The 17010-nt window shown below is 44.8% G+C and overlaps 1 protein-coding gene across 1 annotated transcript; it reads left to right on the top strand.

Annotated features, from left to right (window-relative positions):
• Positions 1-13573: 13573 nt before the first annotated feature.
• prlh (prolactin releasing hormone) lies at positions 13574-16795 on the top strand. Its single transcript, XM_033023470.1, has 3 exons — positions 13574-13769; positions 14136-14263; positions 16194-16795. Exons 2-3 carry the CDS (start codon positions 14164-14166, stop codon positions 16358-16360), a joined length of 267 nt encoding a protein of 88 aa, XP_032879361.1. The 5' UTR covers positions 13574-13769; positions 14136-14163; the 3' UTR covers positions 16361-16795.
• The last annotated feature ends 215 nt before the right edge of the window (positions 16796-17010 follow it).

The raw sequence follows: 17010 nt of genomic DNA, 5'->3' as shown, positions 1-17010 counted from the left end.
TACCAACAACAACTGTTCCAATTTTTACCCACCAGAGCTCCTGCCTAATAATGTTATCACCCACCTTACCCAATTTAGTATCATCCCCCAAGGTCTAGACTTTATCTTATTCATAACTATCTTATGAGTTGTGATCACTGTTCCCAAAATACTCTTCCATTGAAACATCAGTTACCTAGTCAGACTTATTTCCCAATACAAGGTCCAGTATGATACCTGGGAAATAGTTTTGTTTAATTTAGTTTCGACGCACAGAGCAGAAACAGGCCCTTCAGCCCACCAAGTCCGCACCGACCAACGATTCCCGCACATTAACACACAATATTGACAATTTACGCTTATACCAATTAACCTACAAACCTGTGTATCTTTGGAATGTGGGAGGAAACCGAAGATCTCGGAGAAAACCCACAGAGGTCAAGAGGGGAATGTACAAAATCCGTACAGATAGCACCTGTAATCGGGATTGAACCCGGGTCTCTGGCGTTACGAGTGCTGTAAGGCAGCAACTCTACCGCTGCACCACCGTGTCGCCCTTGACCTGGGCTGGGAAAGAACTGTAAGTCTGAAGAAGAGTCCCAACCCAAAGCATCGTCTGTGCATTCCCTGTACAGATGCTGTCTGACCCACTGAGTTCCTCCAATACGTTGTGTTTTGGTCAAGATTCAAGCTTCTGCAGATTCTTGTGTCTCCATGGTATAATTTACATTCAATATTCATAGATGTTCTGAAGAAGGACTTGAACTTATCAATTGCTGACTCAAGGAATACTACCAGCAATCTATAAGGTGTAGGAAAGGCACCACTTCACAGAATCATTCATTTACTTCAGCTCTGTTCCAATTAAAAAACATAATCATTTCTTAAGTATACTCTCTGATACAGATGAGTAACAAATAAAATTGGCTCATGTCAATCAATATTCAACATTCCCTTAGTAGCAAAAAATACGCATGCAGAACTCAACTAAGAAATTACATTCTAGGTTTGATATATTTGCTATTGGTTTTTACCTTTGTGTTTGCAAGGCTGTAAGATAGTTAGAAAGGTTTGCCTTCAGGCAGTGATTATTGCACTTTAAGAACTTCGCTGTGGGCTGAGCTATAGGGAAACACTTGGCAGGCTTGGACTTTCTTCATTGGAACATAGGAGACTGAGAGGTGATCTTACAGAGGTGTATAAAATCATGATATAAATACATAGGGTGAATGCACAGAGTCTTTTACCCAGGGTAGGAAATCATAAAACAGGGGACATAGGTTTTAGGTGAGGGGGGCAAGATTTAATTGGAAGGAGGGGCAGCTTTTTCACTCAGCATATGGAACAAGGTGCCAGAGGTCGTTGAGGTAGGTAATATGACAGCATTTAAAAGATACTTGGACAGATACATGGAATATTTTCATATTCATCCAAGAAGCAGATTAAAATCTATTCAACTTTTCATACATATGGCAGCTAACACTTTATGCCATATTTCAATGTCACTTTAGGTTTTTGTATTCAAGCCTCTTGTTTTGGACTTGAATCTACAAACGTTTGATGAAGGGATCTCACATAGCAATGACATCACTGGAAGAACTCGGCGATAGACTGCAGTTTTAAAATGTTTCTGATGGTTCTTCAAGAAATAGAACATTTATAATATAGACAATTCAACCTAAAGTGGCTGGACCAGTCAAGTTATACTCAATCCTGTCTGTTAGCATTAAACTTGTATTATTGCATGTGATAAGTCATAGCAAGTTCAGTTTATCGTCTTATGCCAAAGTATCGTGAGATACAGGTACAATGAAAATCTTCTTCACAGAAACATCACAACCACAAAGCAAACTCATAAAAAAAACACAAATTATACATGAATTGCACACAAATTCTGTAATCCTATCAAAAGATAGTTTCTTTCGAAAAACAAGACATTAGTGCAAACTAAAATAGAAAAAAGAAGCAAGTCAGTTGTGTAGGAGGTAGTCCAATTCAAGTTAATTTCCAAGTACTATTTACTAATCCTGAGGATTTCTAGCTCTACCATCCTTCCAAGCAGTGAGTTCCATATCCCTTTAATCCTCTGACTGAAAACTTCTTTCCTCATTTCTTCTGTGATCCTTCTAACACCAACTAAATCTACGCCCTCTTGTATTGGGCTCATTAGATCATGGAAATATCTCTACATCTTCTCTACATCAGTGAAACCAAGCGTAGGCTTGGCGATCACTTTGCCCAACACTTCCGCTCAGTTTGCAATAACCAACCTGATCTCCCGGTGGCTCAGCACTTCAACTCCCCCTCCCATTCCGAATCCGACCTTTCTGGCCTGGGCCTCCGCCATTGCCAGAGTGAAGCCCAGCGCAAATTGGAGGAACAGCACCTCATATATTGCTTGGGTAGTTTACACCACAGAGGCATTAACATTGACTTCTCCAATTTCAGGTAGTCCTTGCTTTCTCCCTCCTTCCCCTCCCCTTCCCAGCTCTCCCACAAGTCTACTGTCTCCGCCTCTTCCTCCCCCCCCTCCCACGTCTGAAGAAGGGTCTCAACCCAAAATGTTGCCTACTCCTTCTCTCCGTAGATGCTGCCTCACCCGCTGAGTTTCTCCGGCACTTTTGTCTACCTTTGATTTTTCCAGCATCTGCAGTTCTTTCTTAAACAGATCAGGGAAATATATTCTTCCAGTTTGTCTACCCCCCTCTTAATTTTGTACACCTTAATTAAATCTACCTCCAGCCTCTTCTGTCACGAGCAACCCTCATTAATTTTTACACCACAGTCTTGTACATAGACACTCTTGTGTTTACGTATATAATGATTTGACTGCAAAACAAATGATTTCACAGAAAGACCCAAGTGCCAGAGTAACTCAGCAGGTCAGGCAGCATGTTTGGAGAAAATGCTTCAGTAGGCCTTGGTGGATCTCCTGGCTGCTAAACATTTTAATTCCCCTTCCCATTCCCACGCTGACCTTTCTGTCCTGGGCCTCCTCCAATGCCAGAGTGAGGCCACACACACACACTGGAGGAACAGCATCTAATTTTCAGCTTGGATAACTTACAAGCCAACAATATGACCTGTTGAAATCTCCAATTTAAGGTTGCCTCTAACTAACCCATCCCCCACCACCTTTTGTCCCTCCCCCCTCTTCCTTCTCCTGTGCCCCACCTGGAATTCCACCTATTTCTCCTCTCTACAACCCCCGCACCCCCTCACTACTACTGCGTTCCTCCCCCAGGTTTCACAGTCCACAATTCTTCAAACCTGTTCACGCCTACCCTTCTTATATCTGGCCCTTGTTCCAACCATCTGCCTGTCAAAATAAAAACCCTTGCCTTTGTTGACCTATTATCTCAAGAGTCAAGAGAGTGTTTTATTGTCGCAGATAGAACAATGCAATTCTTACTTGCTGCAGCACAACAGAATATGTAAACATAGTACACTGTAAACAATATGACAAACGAGAGAAAAAAAGTTCAGTGTGTATATATACACACACTCACAAGAACGGATATGTACATATACACACATACTCAAAAAACACACTCTGCCATGCTTTGTCCTGCCACTCCCGTTTTCCAGCTTTCTTCTCCCCCCTACAATCAGTCTGAAGAAGGGTCTCGACCTACAACTTCATAAACCCATGTTCTCCAGAGATCCTGCCTGACCTGCTGGGCTACTCCAGCACTTTGTGTCCTTTTGTGCAATAACCAGCATCTGCAGTTCTTTGTTTCTACAAAGAAAGTCACTGTAGCTAGCCAAGTGCCAATGAAGGACTTTGAACTATTGAGCTATTGTAAAGGGAAAACTACACAATATTCCAAATTCAACCTAACCAAAGTTCAATAAAGCTGCATAATGACTTCCTGACTCTTAAGGGCCGGTCACACTTGGGCGTCATTTGCGCATCATTTATGCAAAATCATTTACGCGTCACGACGCATGACGCGCGCATGGCGTGCATTACATGCGCATGGCACGTGGTGAGGCGTGGTGGCGTATGAAGTGACGCATACTGCGCATGGCGCCCCAGGATTTTGGGATTCTCGAAATCCTCGCGCGCCACCTGCGTAACGCGCAAATGACGCCCAAGTGGGACCGGCCCTTTATACTCAATGTTCTGAGCTGTATCAGCACTTGGAACTAAGATGTCATGCCCATTACGAAGACTTGGTTGCGAGATGGACAGGACTGTTCGAGAAGGGATAAGAGAGTAAGGTCAGGGCATATAGTGACCGGTGTGAGAGGGGAGGTGAAAACATAAGTCACAGTGTTGCATATGAATGCGAGAAGTATAAGAAATAAAGTGGATGAGCTTAAGGCTCGGTTAGAAATTGGCACGTATGATGTTGTGGGAATTACAGAGACATGGCTGCAAGAGGGCCAGGGCTGGGAACTGAATATTCAAGGGTATACGTCCTATCAAAAAGACAGACGGGTGGGCAGAGGGGTTGGGGTAGCTCTGTTGGTGAGGATTAAAATTCAGTCATTTGCGAGGGGTGACATAGGAGGTGTAGAGTCAGTATGGATAGAACTAAGGAATTGTAAGGGTAAAAAGACCCTAATGGGAGTTATCAACAGGCCCCCAAACAGTAGCCTGGATCTAGGGTTCAAGTTGAATCAAGAGTTAAAATTAACATGTCGTAAAGGTAATGCTACAGTTGTTATGGGAGATTTCAACATGCAGGTAGACTGGGAAAATCAGGTTGGTACTGGAAAGGGAGTTTATGGAGTGCCTCCTTGATGGATTCTTAGAGCAGCTTGTACTGGAGCCTACCAGGGAGAAGGCAATTCTGGATTTAGTGTTGTGTAATGAACTGGATTTGATAAGGGAACTCGAGGTAAAGGAGCCATTAGGAGGTAGTGACCATAATATGATAAGTTTTAATCTACAATTTGAGAGGGAGAAGGGTAAATCAGAGGTGTCAATATTACAGTTGAACAAGGGGGACTATGGAACCATGAGAGAGGAGCTGGCCAAAGTTGACTGGAAACATACCCTAGCAGGGATGACAGTTGAACAACAATGGCAGGTATTTCTGGGAATAATACAGAAGGTGCAGGATCAGTTCATTCCAAAGAGGAAGAAAGATTCCAAGGGGAGTAAGGGGCGACCATGGCTGACAAGGGAAGTCAGGGACTATAAAAATAAAAGAGAAGAAGTATAACATAGCAAAGGTGAGCAGGAAGCCAGAGGATTGGGTAACTTTTAAAGAGCAACAGAAGATAACTAAAAAGGCAATACGGGGAGAAAAGATGAGGTACGAAGGTAAACTAGCTAAGAATATAAAGGAGGATAGTAAAAGCTTCTTTAGGTATGTGAAGAGGAAAAAATTGGTTAAGACACGTTGGGCCATTGAAGACTGAAAAAGGTGAATTTATTATGGGGAACAAGGAAATGGCAGACAAGTTGGACAGGTACTTTGGATCCGTCTTCACTAAGGAGGACACAAACAATCTCCCTGATGTACTAGTGGCCAGAGGATCTAGGGTGATGGAGGAACTGAAGGAAATGCACATTAGGCAGGAAATGGTGTTGGGTAGACTGATGGGACTGAAGGCTGATATATCCCCAGGGCCTGATGGTCTGCATCCCAGGGTACTTAAGGAGGTGGCGCTGGAAATGGATGCATTGGTGATCATTTTCCAATGTTCTATAGATTCAGGATCAGTTCCTGTGGATTGGAGGGTAGCTAATGTTATCCCACTTTTTAAGAAAGGCGGGATAGAGAAAACAGGAAATTATAGACCAGTTAGCCTGACATCGGTGGTGGGGAAGGTGCTAGAGTCAATTATAAAAGATGAAATAGCGGCACTTTTGGATAGCAGTAGCAGGATTGGTCCAAGACAGCATGGATTTACGAAGGGGAAGTCATGCTGTACTAATCTTCTGGAATTTTTAAGGATGCAACTAGGAGAATGGACAAGGGAGAGCCTGTAGTATACCTGGACTTTCAGAAAGCATTTGATAAGGTCCCACATAGGAGATTAGTGGGCAAAATTAGGGCACATGGTATTGGGGGTAGAGTGCTGACATGGATAGAACATTGGTTGGCAGACAGGAAACAAAGAGTAGGGATTAATGGGTCACTTTCAGAATTACAGGCAGTGACTAATGGGGTACCGCAAGGCTCGGTGCTGGGACTGCAGCTATTTACAATATATATTAATGATTTAGATGGAGGGATTACGTAACATTAGCAAATATTTGCAGATGACACAAAGCTGGGTGGCAGTGTGAACTGTGAGGAGGATACTATGAGAATGCAGGGTGAGTTGGACAGGTTTGGGGAGTGGGCAGATGCATGGCAGATGCAATTTAATGTGGATAAATGTGAGGTTATCCACTTTGGTAGCAAAAACAGGAAGGCAGATTAGTGTCAAGTTGGGAAAAGAGGAAGTACAATGGGTTCTGGGGGTCCTTGTTCACCAGTCAATGAAAGTAAGCATGCAAGTACAGCAGGCAGTGAAGAAAGTGAATGGCATGTTGGCCTTCATAACATGAGCAGTTGCGTATAGGAGCAAAGATGCCCTTCTGCGGTTGCGCAGGGCCCCAGTGAGACCACACCTGGAGTATTGTGTGCAGTTTTGGTCTCCAAATTTGAGGAAGGACGTTCTTTCTATTGAGGGAGTGCAGCATAGGTTCACATGGTTAATTCCCCAGATGGCGGGACTATCATATGTTGAGAGAATGGAACGGCTGGACTTGTATACTCTGGAATTTAGAAGGATGAGAGGGATCCTATTGAAACATATAAGATTATTAAGGGTTTGGACACGCTAGAGGCAGGAACCATGTTACCGATGTTGGGGGAGTCCAGAACCAGGGGCCACAGTTTAAGAATAAGGGGTAAGCCATTTAGAACGGAGATGAGGAAATACTTTTTCACACAGAGAGTTGTGAGTCAGTGGAATTCTCTGCCTCAGTGGGCATTATAGGCCAGCTCTCTGGATACTTTCAAGAGAGAGCTAGATAGGGCTCTTAAAGATAGCAAAGTCAGGGGATATGGGGAAAAGGCAGGAACGGGGTACTGATTGTGGATTATCAGCCATGATCATATTGAATGGCGGTGCTGGCTCGAAGGGCCGTACAGCCTACTCCTGCACCTATTGTCTATTGTCTATTGACTGGCAGTCACAACGTTCCATGAATCCATTCTTTCAGATGTAGCAGAGTTGGAGAAGTTGCTTTACGAACCAGGGAGAATGTCATGGCAGCTCTCAGACAGGACATTCTAAAGGGTTCATCCACCGTGGCAATGTGGGCACTGCTCAAATTTTTTTTTTTAAATCACTCTAATGTGATTATACTAAAGGTTTTCCAAAAGCCTGTAGGAGATAAGGAACAAACAGGTGGACAAATTACAGAAAGATGCAAAAGCAAAGGGGTTGTCGTTGTGGGTGACTTTAACTTCCCCATACATTGACTGAGACCTACTCAGTGCAAAAGGATGGGGCAGAGTGTATTGGGGCAGAGAGGGTCTGTCCCACTTGGTGATTTTTTAATTAGCATTATTAGGGAGGAACTAGGGAGAATAAATTGGGAAGCTGATGTAAGATGTAGAAAGGTTAAATCAGTCAGGTCTTTTGTTCCTGTGCTGTACAGTTCTATGTTCCTGTTAAGACCTGGATCACAATATCCCTCTGTACATCCAGGCTATTAAAGGTCCTGCCATTATCTGTATATTTTCCCTTTAGATTGACCACCCAAAATTCAACACCTCACACTTACCCAGAGCCCGTCAGCCCGCATGCGCGCCATTACGTCTAACGCATGCCGCTGCGACTGGCTGGTAGGCGCGTCGCTCCACCGGCGGTAAGTTTTAAAAGACCTCCAGGTAAGTTCTTGAACTTAGTCTGCGGTCGTTTGTCTTCCGTTCTTGTTGCAGCTTCAAAAACGGACAAGCATGGATAAGGCGAGGGTGAAGTCTCGACGGATCGCAGGGAGAACCGCTTCGGAAGACCGCGGGAGTGCGGTCAGCGGGCGGCAGTCCGTTTCACCATCGGGGTCGCTGACAGCACAGCCAGCGACTTCGGGCTCAGTGCCCACGGAGAGCACTGTGGCTGCCCCGCGGGTCGGGAAGGCCAAGTACAAGTCCAACAGGCCGGTTGACTCGGATGAGTCCGGCCGGGAGGGTTCGCCTCCTCCAGCGTTGTCGGACGCCTTTCCCGAGTGGAGCATCTTATGGAGAAGATGCTCCAACATGATATGCTCCACGGTCGGGAGTCATATCAGAGCGGATCTCGGGGGCCCGCAGCAGCGCCTGGTGGAGGGCTGCATTATGTCTCCCCATCCGAGGATGGAAGTATAGACCACCAGTCCTGGGCGGACTCGCATTCCACTGAGAAGCGGGGGGAACGTCCCTCGACACGGTACGAGTGAGAAGCAGAGGTGCCAACCATGGTCTCCAAGTTCGCAATGCCGTCGCTGGTTGGGGAGCCGCTGGACGAAGAGCTGGTGGCCAGCATTAATTACCTCATTTCCCACCAGTTTCAAGAGCAGGTGATGATGGAGACAGCCATGAGGTACCACGCGCCCAGCAACTGCGCCTCCCTCAAGGTACCGGCGGTGAATAGTTCCATTTGGAGTTACATTGGTGGTGGCATTAAGACCCAAGAGGTCAAATTGCAGAAAATCCTAAATCTGCTGGCGTCAGGGGTGACAGCATTTGCCAGGTCTGTGGATGGTTGTGCATTATCTGAGGCTAAACCGGACGCAATGGCATTGTTGTGCAATGCACACTTTGAAATAAATTGCTTTAGCAAGAATGCCATTCGTCCTGTTCTCAATCCCAAGTTTGCGGGATTGTGCAAGTCCAGTAATGTGCAGCCGCCCAATTTTCTGTTTGGAGAAGACCTGTCCAGGCAGGTGAAGGACCTGGACAACGATTGTGGGACTACTTCGGGCTCCACCAGCAAGCAGACAGTCGTTGTTTCGACGCCAGCACCCGTATGCCTCGACCAGCACTAGACTGTCTGCGGGAACCACCTTCAGCTCGAGGATCGAAAGAACCGGCAGGAAGTCTTTTTTAGGACATGGCCCGAACCGGCCGACAGCCAAGATGCGCAGCTGGCGCACACCAGCACCTCAAATCCCCAAACATCGGGGAAGGAAATAAACATCCTGAATCCAACTAACATGGAAGTAGGTGGGTCTGGTTCACTATGTAACATACGGGTTGTGGGTCTATCATCTTGGATTTGACCCAACCTAACACCTTTGTGCAGTACAAACATTTCAAAATGGAAAGCTTTGTTACTGCCAAACAATTGATTTCCAGGGGATGTTACATGGCATGCATTGATCTTAAAGATGCTTATTACTCGGTGCCTGTTCACAAGGACCACAGAAAATACCTGAAATTTAACTGGATGGGGCAGCTATGGCAGTTTAAAGCGTTGCCTAATGAGTTAACCTCAGCTCCCAGGTTATTCACTAAAATATTGAAACCTGTTCTTCCTCTATTACGAGTGCAAAAACACATAGTAATGGCTTATTTGGATGATATCCTCAAAGTAGAAAAAATTATGGAATTGGCTATTTCGGCGGTCTCAGCCACCAAGCTCTTTTTTGAGCAGTTGGGATTCCTAATTCACCCAGTAAAATCCAGGTTGACACCATCCAGAGTTATGGATTATTTGGAATTTACTATTAACTCCAATCACCTGTCTGTGACTTTGCCTGAGGGCAAGAGATTGAAGTTAATAGAAGCCTGCAATCATCTTATTACGCAGCAGCTGCCTTCAATTCGGCAAGTGCCAGCTTAATTGGGAAATTGGTGGCTGCTTTTCCAGCTGCTAAATATGGACCTTTGCACTATCAGCAATTACAAAGTGCAAAGGTGCAGGCACTCAAACATAATTTGGGCCACTTTGACAGGGCTATGCAATTACCGGCTGAAGCTATTGCTGAGCTGCAGTGGTGGGAAGCCAATATTCTGCATTGTTCTGGCAATATTTTGATCGAAAGTCATTCTGTTGTTTTACACACTGATGCCAGTGCGCTGGGATGGGGTGCCACTGACACCGTTTCTAGCTGCGGTGGAATGTGCATGAGCTATCTTTTCTGCAGGTGCATGGTGTTAACTATTTGGAGTTGCTCGCAGCCCTCTATGGTCTAAAGGCTTATTGTGGGCACATGGACCATCTGCATGTTCAATTACAGATAGATAACACCACAGCAGTGGCATATATAAATCACATGGGTGGAATAAAGGTAGTATCATGTGATAAATTGGCTAACCTCATTTGGCACTGGTCTATCATACAAAATATTTGGGTTTCAGCTACCTACCTCCCAGGTAGGTTCAACACGGTGGCGGACACCAGGCCACGTAAATTCAATAACAACACAGAATGGATGTTGAATCATAGAGTGTTTAAGGATATTGTTTCTAGGTATGGAACACCGGATATGGATTTGTTCACTTCGAGATAAAATCATCAGTTACCCAAGTATGTTGCATGGGAACCAGACCCAGGGGCAGTAGCGGTAGACGCGTTCTCGCTACATTGGGGTGGAATGTTTTACTATGCATTCCCCCCATTCTGCCTTGTCAGTCGATGTCTGCAAAAAATTCAGCAGGACTCTGCCTCCGGCGTTCTGGTAGTCCCTGACTGGCCCACTCAGCCATGGTATCCTCTTATCCTGGGCATGGTTGTATAACCTGTCATGACAGTTCCCAAAAGCAGGTCTCAGCTAACTCATCCCATTTCTGGTGAAGTACATTCTCTGCATGATCGGCTGAATTTATTGATTTGCAGGTTTTGAGAAGACCTTTCCTCGGACTGGGACCAGCTGATTGTACGGTGGATGTGCTAACTGCGGCCTGGAGAAACAGTACCCAAAAACAATATGCCTTACATAAGGAAATGGGAAGTGTTCTGTGCGCAGTCCGATATCTCGTATGACGCAGCGCACATTACGGATGTTTTGGAGCTCCTCTCGAAATTGCATTTCGATGAAAAATTAAGCTACAGTGCTCCAAATTGTGCCAGAAGTGCGCTGTCGTCATACTTGCTGCCGAGTTCAGAACACCGGTCTGTGGGGTCTCACCTTTTAGTATCGAGGTTCATAAGGGGAGTCTTCAATTCGAACCCTCCTAGGCCCAGATACACTGAAATTTGGGATGTTGGGGTGGTCCTAACTCTACTTCGCTCATGGTCTCCAGCAACATCCCTGCCTCTACTCCAGCTCACGTATAAGGTGGCCATGCTCATGGCTTTAGTGTCAGCTCAATGGGTCCAGTCATTGCAGAAGCTACGTATGGACAGGATGCTCACCTCTGCCAGTGGTATCACCTTTTTTGTGTACGACCCTATTAAACAGAGTAGACCAGGTAATTTGGGTCTTAAGTTACAGTTCATGACATACCCTTTGGATCCCAAATTATGTGTAGTTGCTCACCTCAAGCAATACATCAAGATCACCAAGGGGCTTAGGGGGTCTGAGTTAGCATTATTGGTCAGCCTCAAGAAACCACATAAGAGAGTTTCAGCTCAGACCATTTCCAGGTGGCAGAAATGGGTTCTGGCAGATGCTGGGGTTGATACTGAAATGTTTAAATCTCATTCCACCAGGGCTGCAGCTACGTCCGTATCGAGGGTCATGGATATCCTGCTAAACCAGATTTTATCGGCTGCAGGATGGTCCTCAGAACGCAAGTTTCAGATGTTCTATAACAAACCCTTAGCCAGACCGAGCGTGTTTGCGAACTCAGTTTTAAGTTTGGGTTTATAGTCCCTCTCGGGTAGAGAGGTGACTATTGTTGTTTTCTTTTATACATTAAAAAACTTGTTTCATTTATGTCATGACGGAACAGTCTTTTTTGTCCACTCTTCATTGGTCAACTATACAGTGTGTGACGCATGGACTCGTTCCACGGCATGAAGTCACAGAGCTTTAAAATCTTCACGTAGTCAATCATGTGACTCCAAAGTAAAATAGTAAGATTAAACGAGAACATCAGTTTGAAGTTTGATCTTTATTTTCTGAGGAGTTACGATGAGGGATTATGTGCCCACCGCTCCCAACCCCTCCTCATAAAAGTCAGCTGGTAGTTCTAGTTTCTCGAATCTTACTATTCTCAGGTCAATGTTTGCTGTCTGTGACTTCACACCGCTGCTTTGAAGGTTGACGCGCATGTGGGCTGACGGGCTCTTCACGTAATCCCTCATCGTAACTCCTCATAAAATAAAGATCAAACTTCAAACTGGTAAGTTCTCGTTTAATCTTACTATTTATCTGCCCACATCTGCAACTGATCTACATCCCACTGTATTCATATTCTTATATTATCTCTCAGCTAATATCCACCTTCCCCTGAGCTAATAATGAACCATTCTACATTTCCTGTTCTTCGCCTGCTTTGATCAGTCATTTTCACACTTCACCCTTCCATATCTCTAGACTCCCCTGTCCCCTCAGTCTGAAGAAGGGTCTCGACCCGAAAGGTCACTCATTCCTTCTCTCCAGAGATGCTGCCTGTCCCGCTGAGCTATTCCAGAATTTTGTGTCTATCTTGGATAAAAAGAATCATATGATACACCTCTTAAACAAATTGTTAAATTATGCTACCACCTTTTAGGATTGGTCTACATATAATTTGAAGTCCATGTATTCCTACGCACCCCTCTGTATTCTTTTGTCTATTGTGTAGTCTCTAGCCTTGCGGCAGCTTCCCAAGTACATCACACTCAGAGAGTCATAGTCATAGAGTGATACAGCCTGTACACAGGACATTCGGCCCAACTTGCCCACACTGGCCAACATGTCCCAGCTACTAGTCCCACCAGCCAGCGTTTGGCCCATATCCCTCCAAACCTGTCCTATCCATGTACCTGTTTCTTAAACGTTGGGATTGTCCCTGCCTCAACTACCTCCTCTGGCACTCGTTCCATGCACCCACCACCATGTTCCATACACCCACAACCACACTTCCATTTGCCACGTCTCTACCCAAATCACAAAATTATTTGTACTCTGTTCCTGCAGGCTGAGGCTTTCTTCTTCACCATCAACTAAAGAACCGATGTTAATATATCCTGGAAACTGCTTTAAATTGCTACTACATTTAATAAGAGAGTCCCGTGTAGTGATCGAAAGAACGGCAAGGGTCCTGTGAGATCAAGAAGTTGAGGAAATAGCAAAACCAGTATCGGGGGAATAAAAGGAAAATCAGAAAGCTGGAGACTTAGAACAATTTAAAAATAAATAGTCAGTGGGAGTGTGAAGTTCGGTAGAGATTATGGGTTTTCATATTAGTGGATGGCTGTTTTACACTTGGGTTAGTGATTCCACTAAACGGAGGAATTATATTCAAGTGCATTAAACTTTTGTTTACCATTACTGCCAACGGGTAATTCTGTTTCAGACGACATAACGGGGCACAATGACACAGTTTGCTACAGGGAGACACGAAAACTACCGGGTAAGTGTAGAACTGCTCACGGGGAAACGCTCAGAGGTGGAGGAGAAGTTTTGCGGGATCAGTAAGGTGACTGGTATCATTCCAAAGACAGCAGATCTTGGCGTCAGCGAGACACTATCAGAGGGGCGCTGAGAAGTGACGCCAAGCCAGTGGGAATTGGGCAAAGTTGATTCGGCCAGTCACTGACGCAATCGCGGAATTAATGGGATGAATAAATAGCAGATCTTGATGAAGCGGGACCGGAGTCTTTCTTCAGCAAGTACCTGTTTGTAATCGAGTTGTCAACATCTCCTGGGCGGCAGCCAGCCAGCAACCCCTGCTAGATCAGTCTAGTTTGGACATACCTTTAATTCCGTGAGTTACTTGAAATATACATGCATTTTAAACACAAAACGCTGGAGTAACTCAGCGGGTCAGACAGCATAGTTGGAGAGATGAAATAAGGGAGGTTTCGGGTCGAGTCTGAAAAAGGGTCTCGATCCGAAACGCCACATATTCCCTTTCCCCAGAGATGCTATCTGTCCCGTTTAGTCACTACAACTTTTTGTGTCTATCTTCGGTTTAAACCGGCGTGGGTGTTGCATTTCAGAACGATTCAAAGTCTATGGAGTTCATGTTTAAAAACGTTTCCTACAGTTTGTTGTACTTTTGTAACTTATTCTACTTGTAGAAAAAAACCCCATTTCATGCAAGACACCTGTTTGTTGTTACATTCCACAGAGGACTTCACCCAAACCCCTGTCGAAGAATGAAGCTGTTGTCTGCTTGTTGTGTCGTTTGCCTGCTGCTGTGCATCGCGTTTCCCGACGCGGGTTCCCGGGTCCACGGATCCCCGGTGGGGATCAGGAGTAAGTGATCGCCGTACCCAGTTGGTGATGGGAGAATTGCTCAGCGTGTACTTTAAAATAGTCTCAATCCGTTGTGTTAGTACGAGCGGGATGTGACTCAAACAAGGACAAGTGGCACTGGGTAAGAGTGTCTGTTCCGCTGAGTTACTCCAGCTTGTTGTGTCGGTCTTCTGTTTAAAACAGCAACTGCAGTTCTTTGATCGACACAAAATGCTGGAGTAACTCAGCGGGACAGGCAGCATCTCTGGAGAGAAGGAATGGGTGACATTTCGGGTCGAGATCCTTCTTCAGACAGTTCCTTCCTTCACAATCTGCAGTTCATTCCAACGCATGTACTATTTTAAGTTGGAACACAAAGTGCTGGAGTAACTCAGCGGATCAGGCAGCATCTCTGGAGGGCATGGATAGGCGACTTATCGGGTAGGGGACCTTCACCAAACTGATTCAATGCCGGGTGTCTCGAGTGCTTGTCAGAGAGGCTGGGCGGGTTAGCGAACAACAACAATTCCCACCTCCCGAGTCCCACTACAATCTGTCTGAAGAAGGGCCCCGACGCGAAAGGTCACATTACTTTTTTCTCCAGAGATGCTACCTGACCAGCTGAGTTACTCCAGCATTTTTACGACTGTCTTTAACAATAAGAACATGCTTTGCTCAAGGTTCCAGCGTTTGCAGACTCTTGTGTCTCAAAAAGAGAAAATGCTGGTCTGAAAGTGTCGGTGGAGTGGGAAACAGTTAAATTATACAGGCTAATTTGGAGGTAGACAAAACTGCTGGAGAAACTCATCGGGTGAGGCAGCATCTATGGAGCGAAGGAAATAGGCGACGTTTCGGGTCGAGGGTCTGAAGAAGGGTCTCGATCCGAAACGTCGCCTATTTCCTTCGCTCCATAGATGCTGCCTCACCCGCTGAGTTTCTCCAGCATTTTTGTCTACCTTCGATTTTCCAGCATCTGCAGTTCCTTCTTAAACACGCTAATTTGGTCTTGGTTAGAGCCGTGCGCGTCTTGTTGGAGTTTCGTACTGCCCTCGACATCCTATCTAGGTGAGAGAGGAAGGTGAGCTGAAAGGTCTCGAGATTTGCAGTGGAGTCGCTGCCCCACAGCATCAGCAGTCGGTTCGATTCTGACCTTGGGTTCTGTAGTTTGCACCACGTGAGATTTTCCGGTCGCTCCGGTTTCCTTCCACACCCCAAAGGGTTGTAGGTTAACTGAACTGAACTTTATTTATAGACCACTGTTGCAACAAAGTGCTGTACATGACTAATCATAAACATAAAACAAAACAATAAAAGCATTAAGACAGTAAAAACAATAAAAAACAATAATAGTAACACTAAAACAAGAGCAAAGTCTCATGCAGGGGCGAAAGCCAAGGAATAGAAAAGGGTTTTAAGACTAGTTTTGAAAATGGACAGTGAAGGTAGAGTGTTCCATAATGTCGGAGCAGCAACAGAGAAGGCTCTATCCCCTGGTTGTGTACATTGCCCCTAACGTGCCGGGAGTGAATGAGAAATTAGATAACACAGCACTAGTGTGTAGGAAGGGACTGCAGATGCTGGTTTAAACCGAAGATAGACACAAAAAGCTGGAGTAACTCAGCGGGACAGGCAGCACCTCTGGAGAGAAGGAATGGGTGACGTTTCTTCAGACTGCATCAGTGTGAATGGGTGATCGCTAGTCGGCGAGGTCTCAGTGGGCCGAACGACAGGTTTCCATGCTGTATCTGAACTGAACTAAAACTGGAAACTGAGGAGAGGCACTGAAGTATTTTCTCCAGAGATGCTGTCTGACCCGTTGAGTTACTCCAGCTTGTTGTGTCCATCTTCGGTTTAAACCAGCATCTGCAGTTCCTTCCGAAACATTTCTTGAATCCCTATCGATTAAATAAAAGCAAAATGCTGATGTCAATGATTGTGCTTTGGTTCGCAGATGCTGATATTGATTCATCTTGGTATACTGGGCGTGGGATAAGGCCTGTGGGTCGTTTTGGAAGAAGAGGACTAACTTTGGACAAAAACAGAAAATATGAATTTGGTACTCGCAGTGTCTGTGGCCCAATTCGAGAGAGTGGAGACTCTAACATGATGAATAACTAACTGGCCTCTGGCCTGTAGCTCTGTAAACACACAAAACCAACTTTTTAAATTATCTGCTTATTGTTAATTGTGTACTTAGGACAAATCACAAACTAATGATTATCTGTCAAGCAAGAATAGTGTTTAAAACCTGACATGCATATTGTAACGAAATGTTAATGCTGACTATTTGAATTCCCTTTAATTGGGGGATTTAAGATTACCTTTAAGAATTGGGGGGTTATTGAAATGAAGTCTAATATTATATAAAGGTAGTATAGATACAGCAAGTTAATTCAAAATAATGTGACAAAATACCCAAATTTGTTGTCAGGGCGATGAGGAGTGAAATCGGGAAACTGGATGAAAAGTTCCACGAACCGATGATTCTAAAATAATGTGGAAACGGTAAAGTTTTAAATTTGGATCTGCTTTTTTTAATTTAAATTTTGATCTGTGTGCTTATATATATATATATATATATATATATATAGATATTATATATATATATAATAATATGGTATCAACGGATACATACAGACACTAGGTGCAGGAGTAGGCCATTCGGCCCTTCGAGCCAGCACTGCCATTCAATGTGGTCATGGCTGATTATTCACAATCAGTACCCCGTCTCCACATATCCCTTGATTCCACTAGCCCTAAGAGCTCTA

The sequence above is a fragment of the Amblyraja radiata genome, chromosome 7 (genome assembly GCF_010909765.2).
Source record: "Amblyraja radiata isolate CabotCenter1 chromosome 7, sAmbRad1.1.pri, whole genome shotgun sequence".
NCBI classification, from domain to species: domain Eukaryota; kingdom Metazoa; phylum Chordata; class Chondrichthyes; order Rajiformes; family Rajidae; genus Amblyraja; species Amblyraja radiata.
Note: the sequence above shows the minus strand (reverse complement) of the source record. Positions and strands in the feature narration are given on the sequence as shown.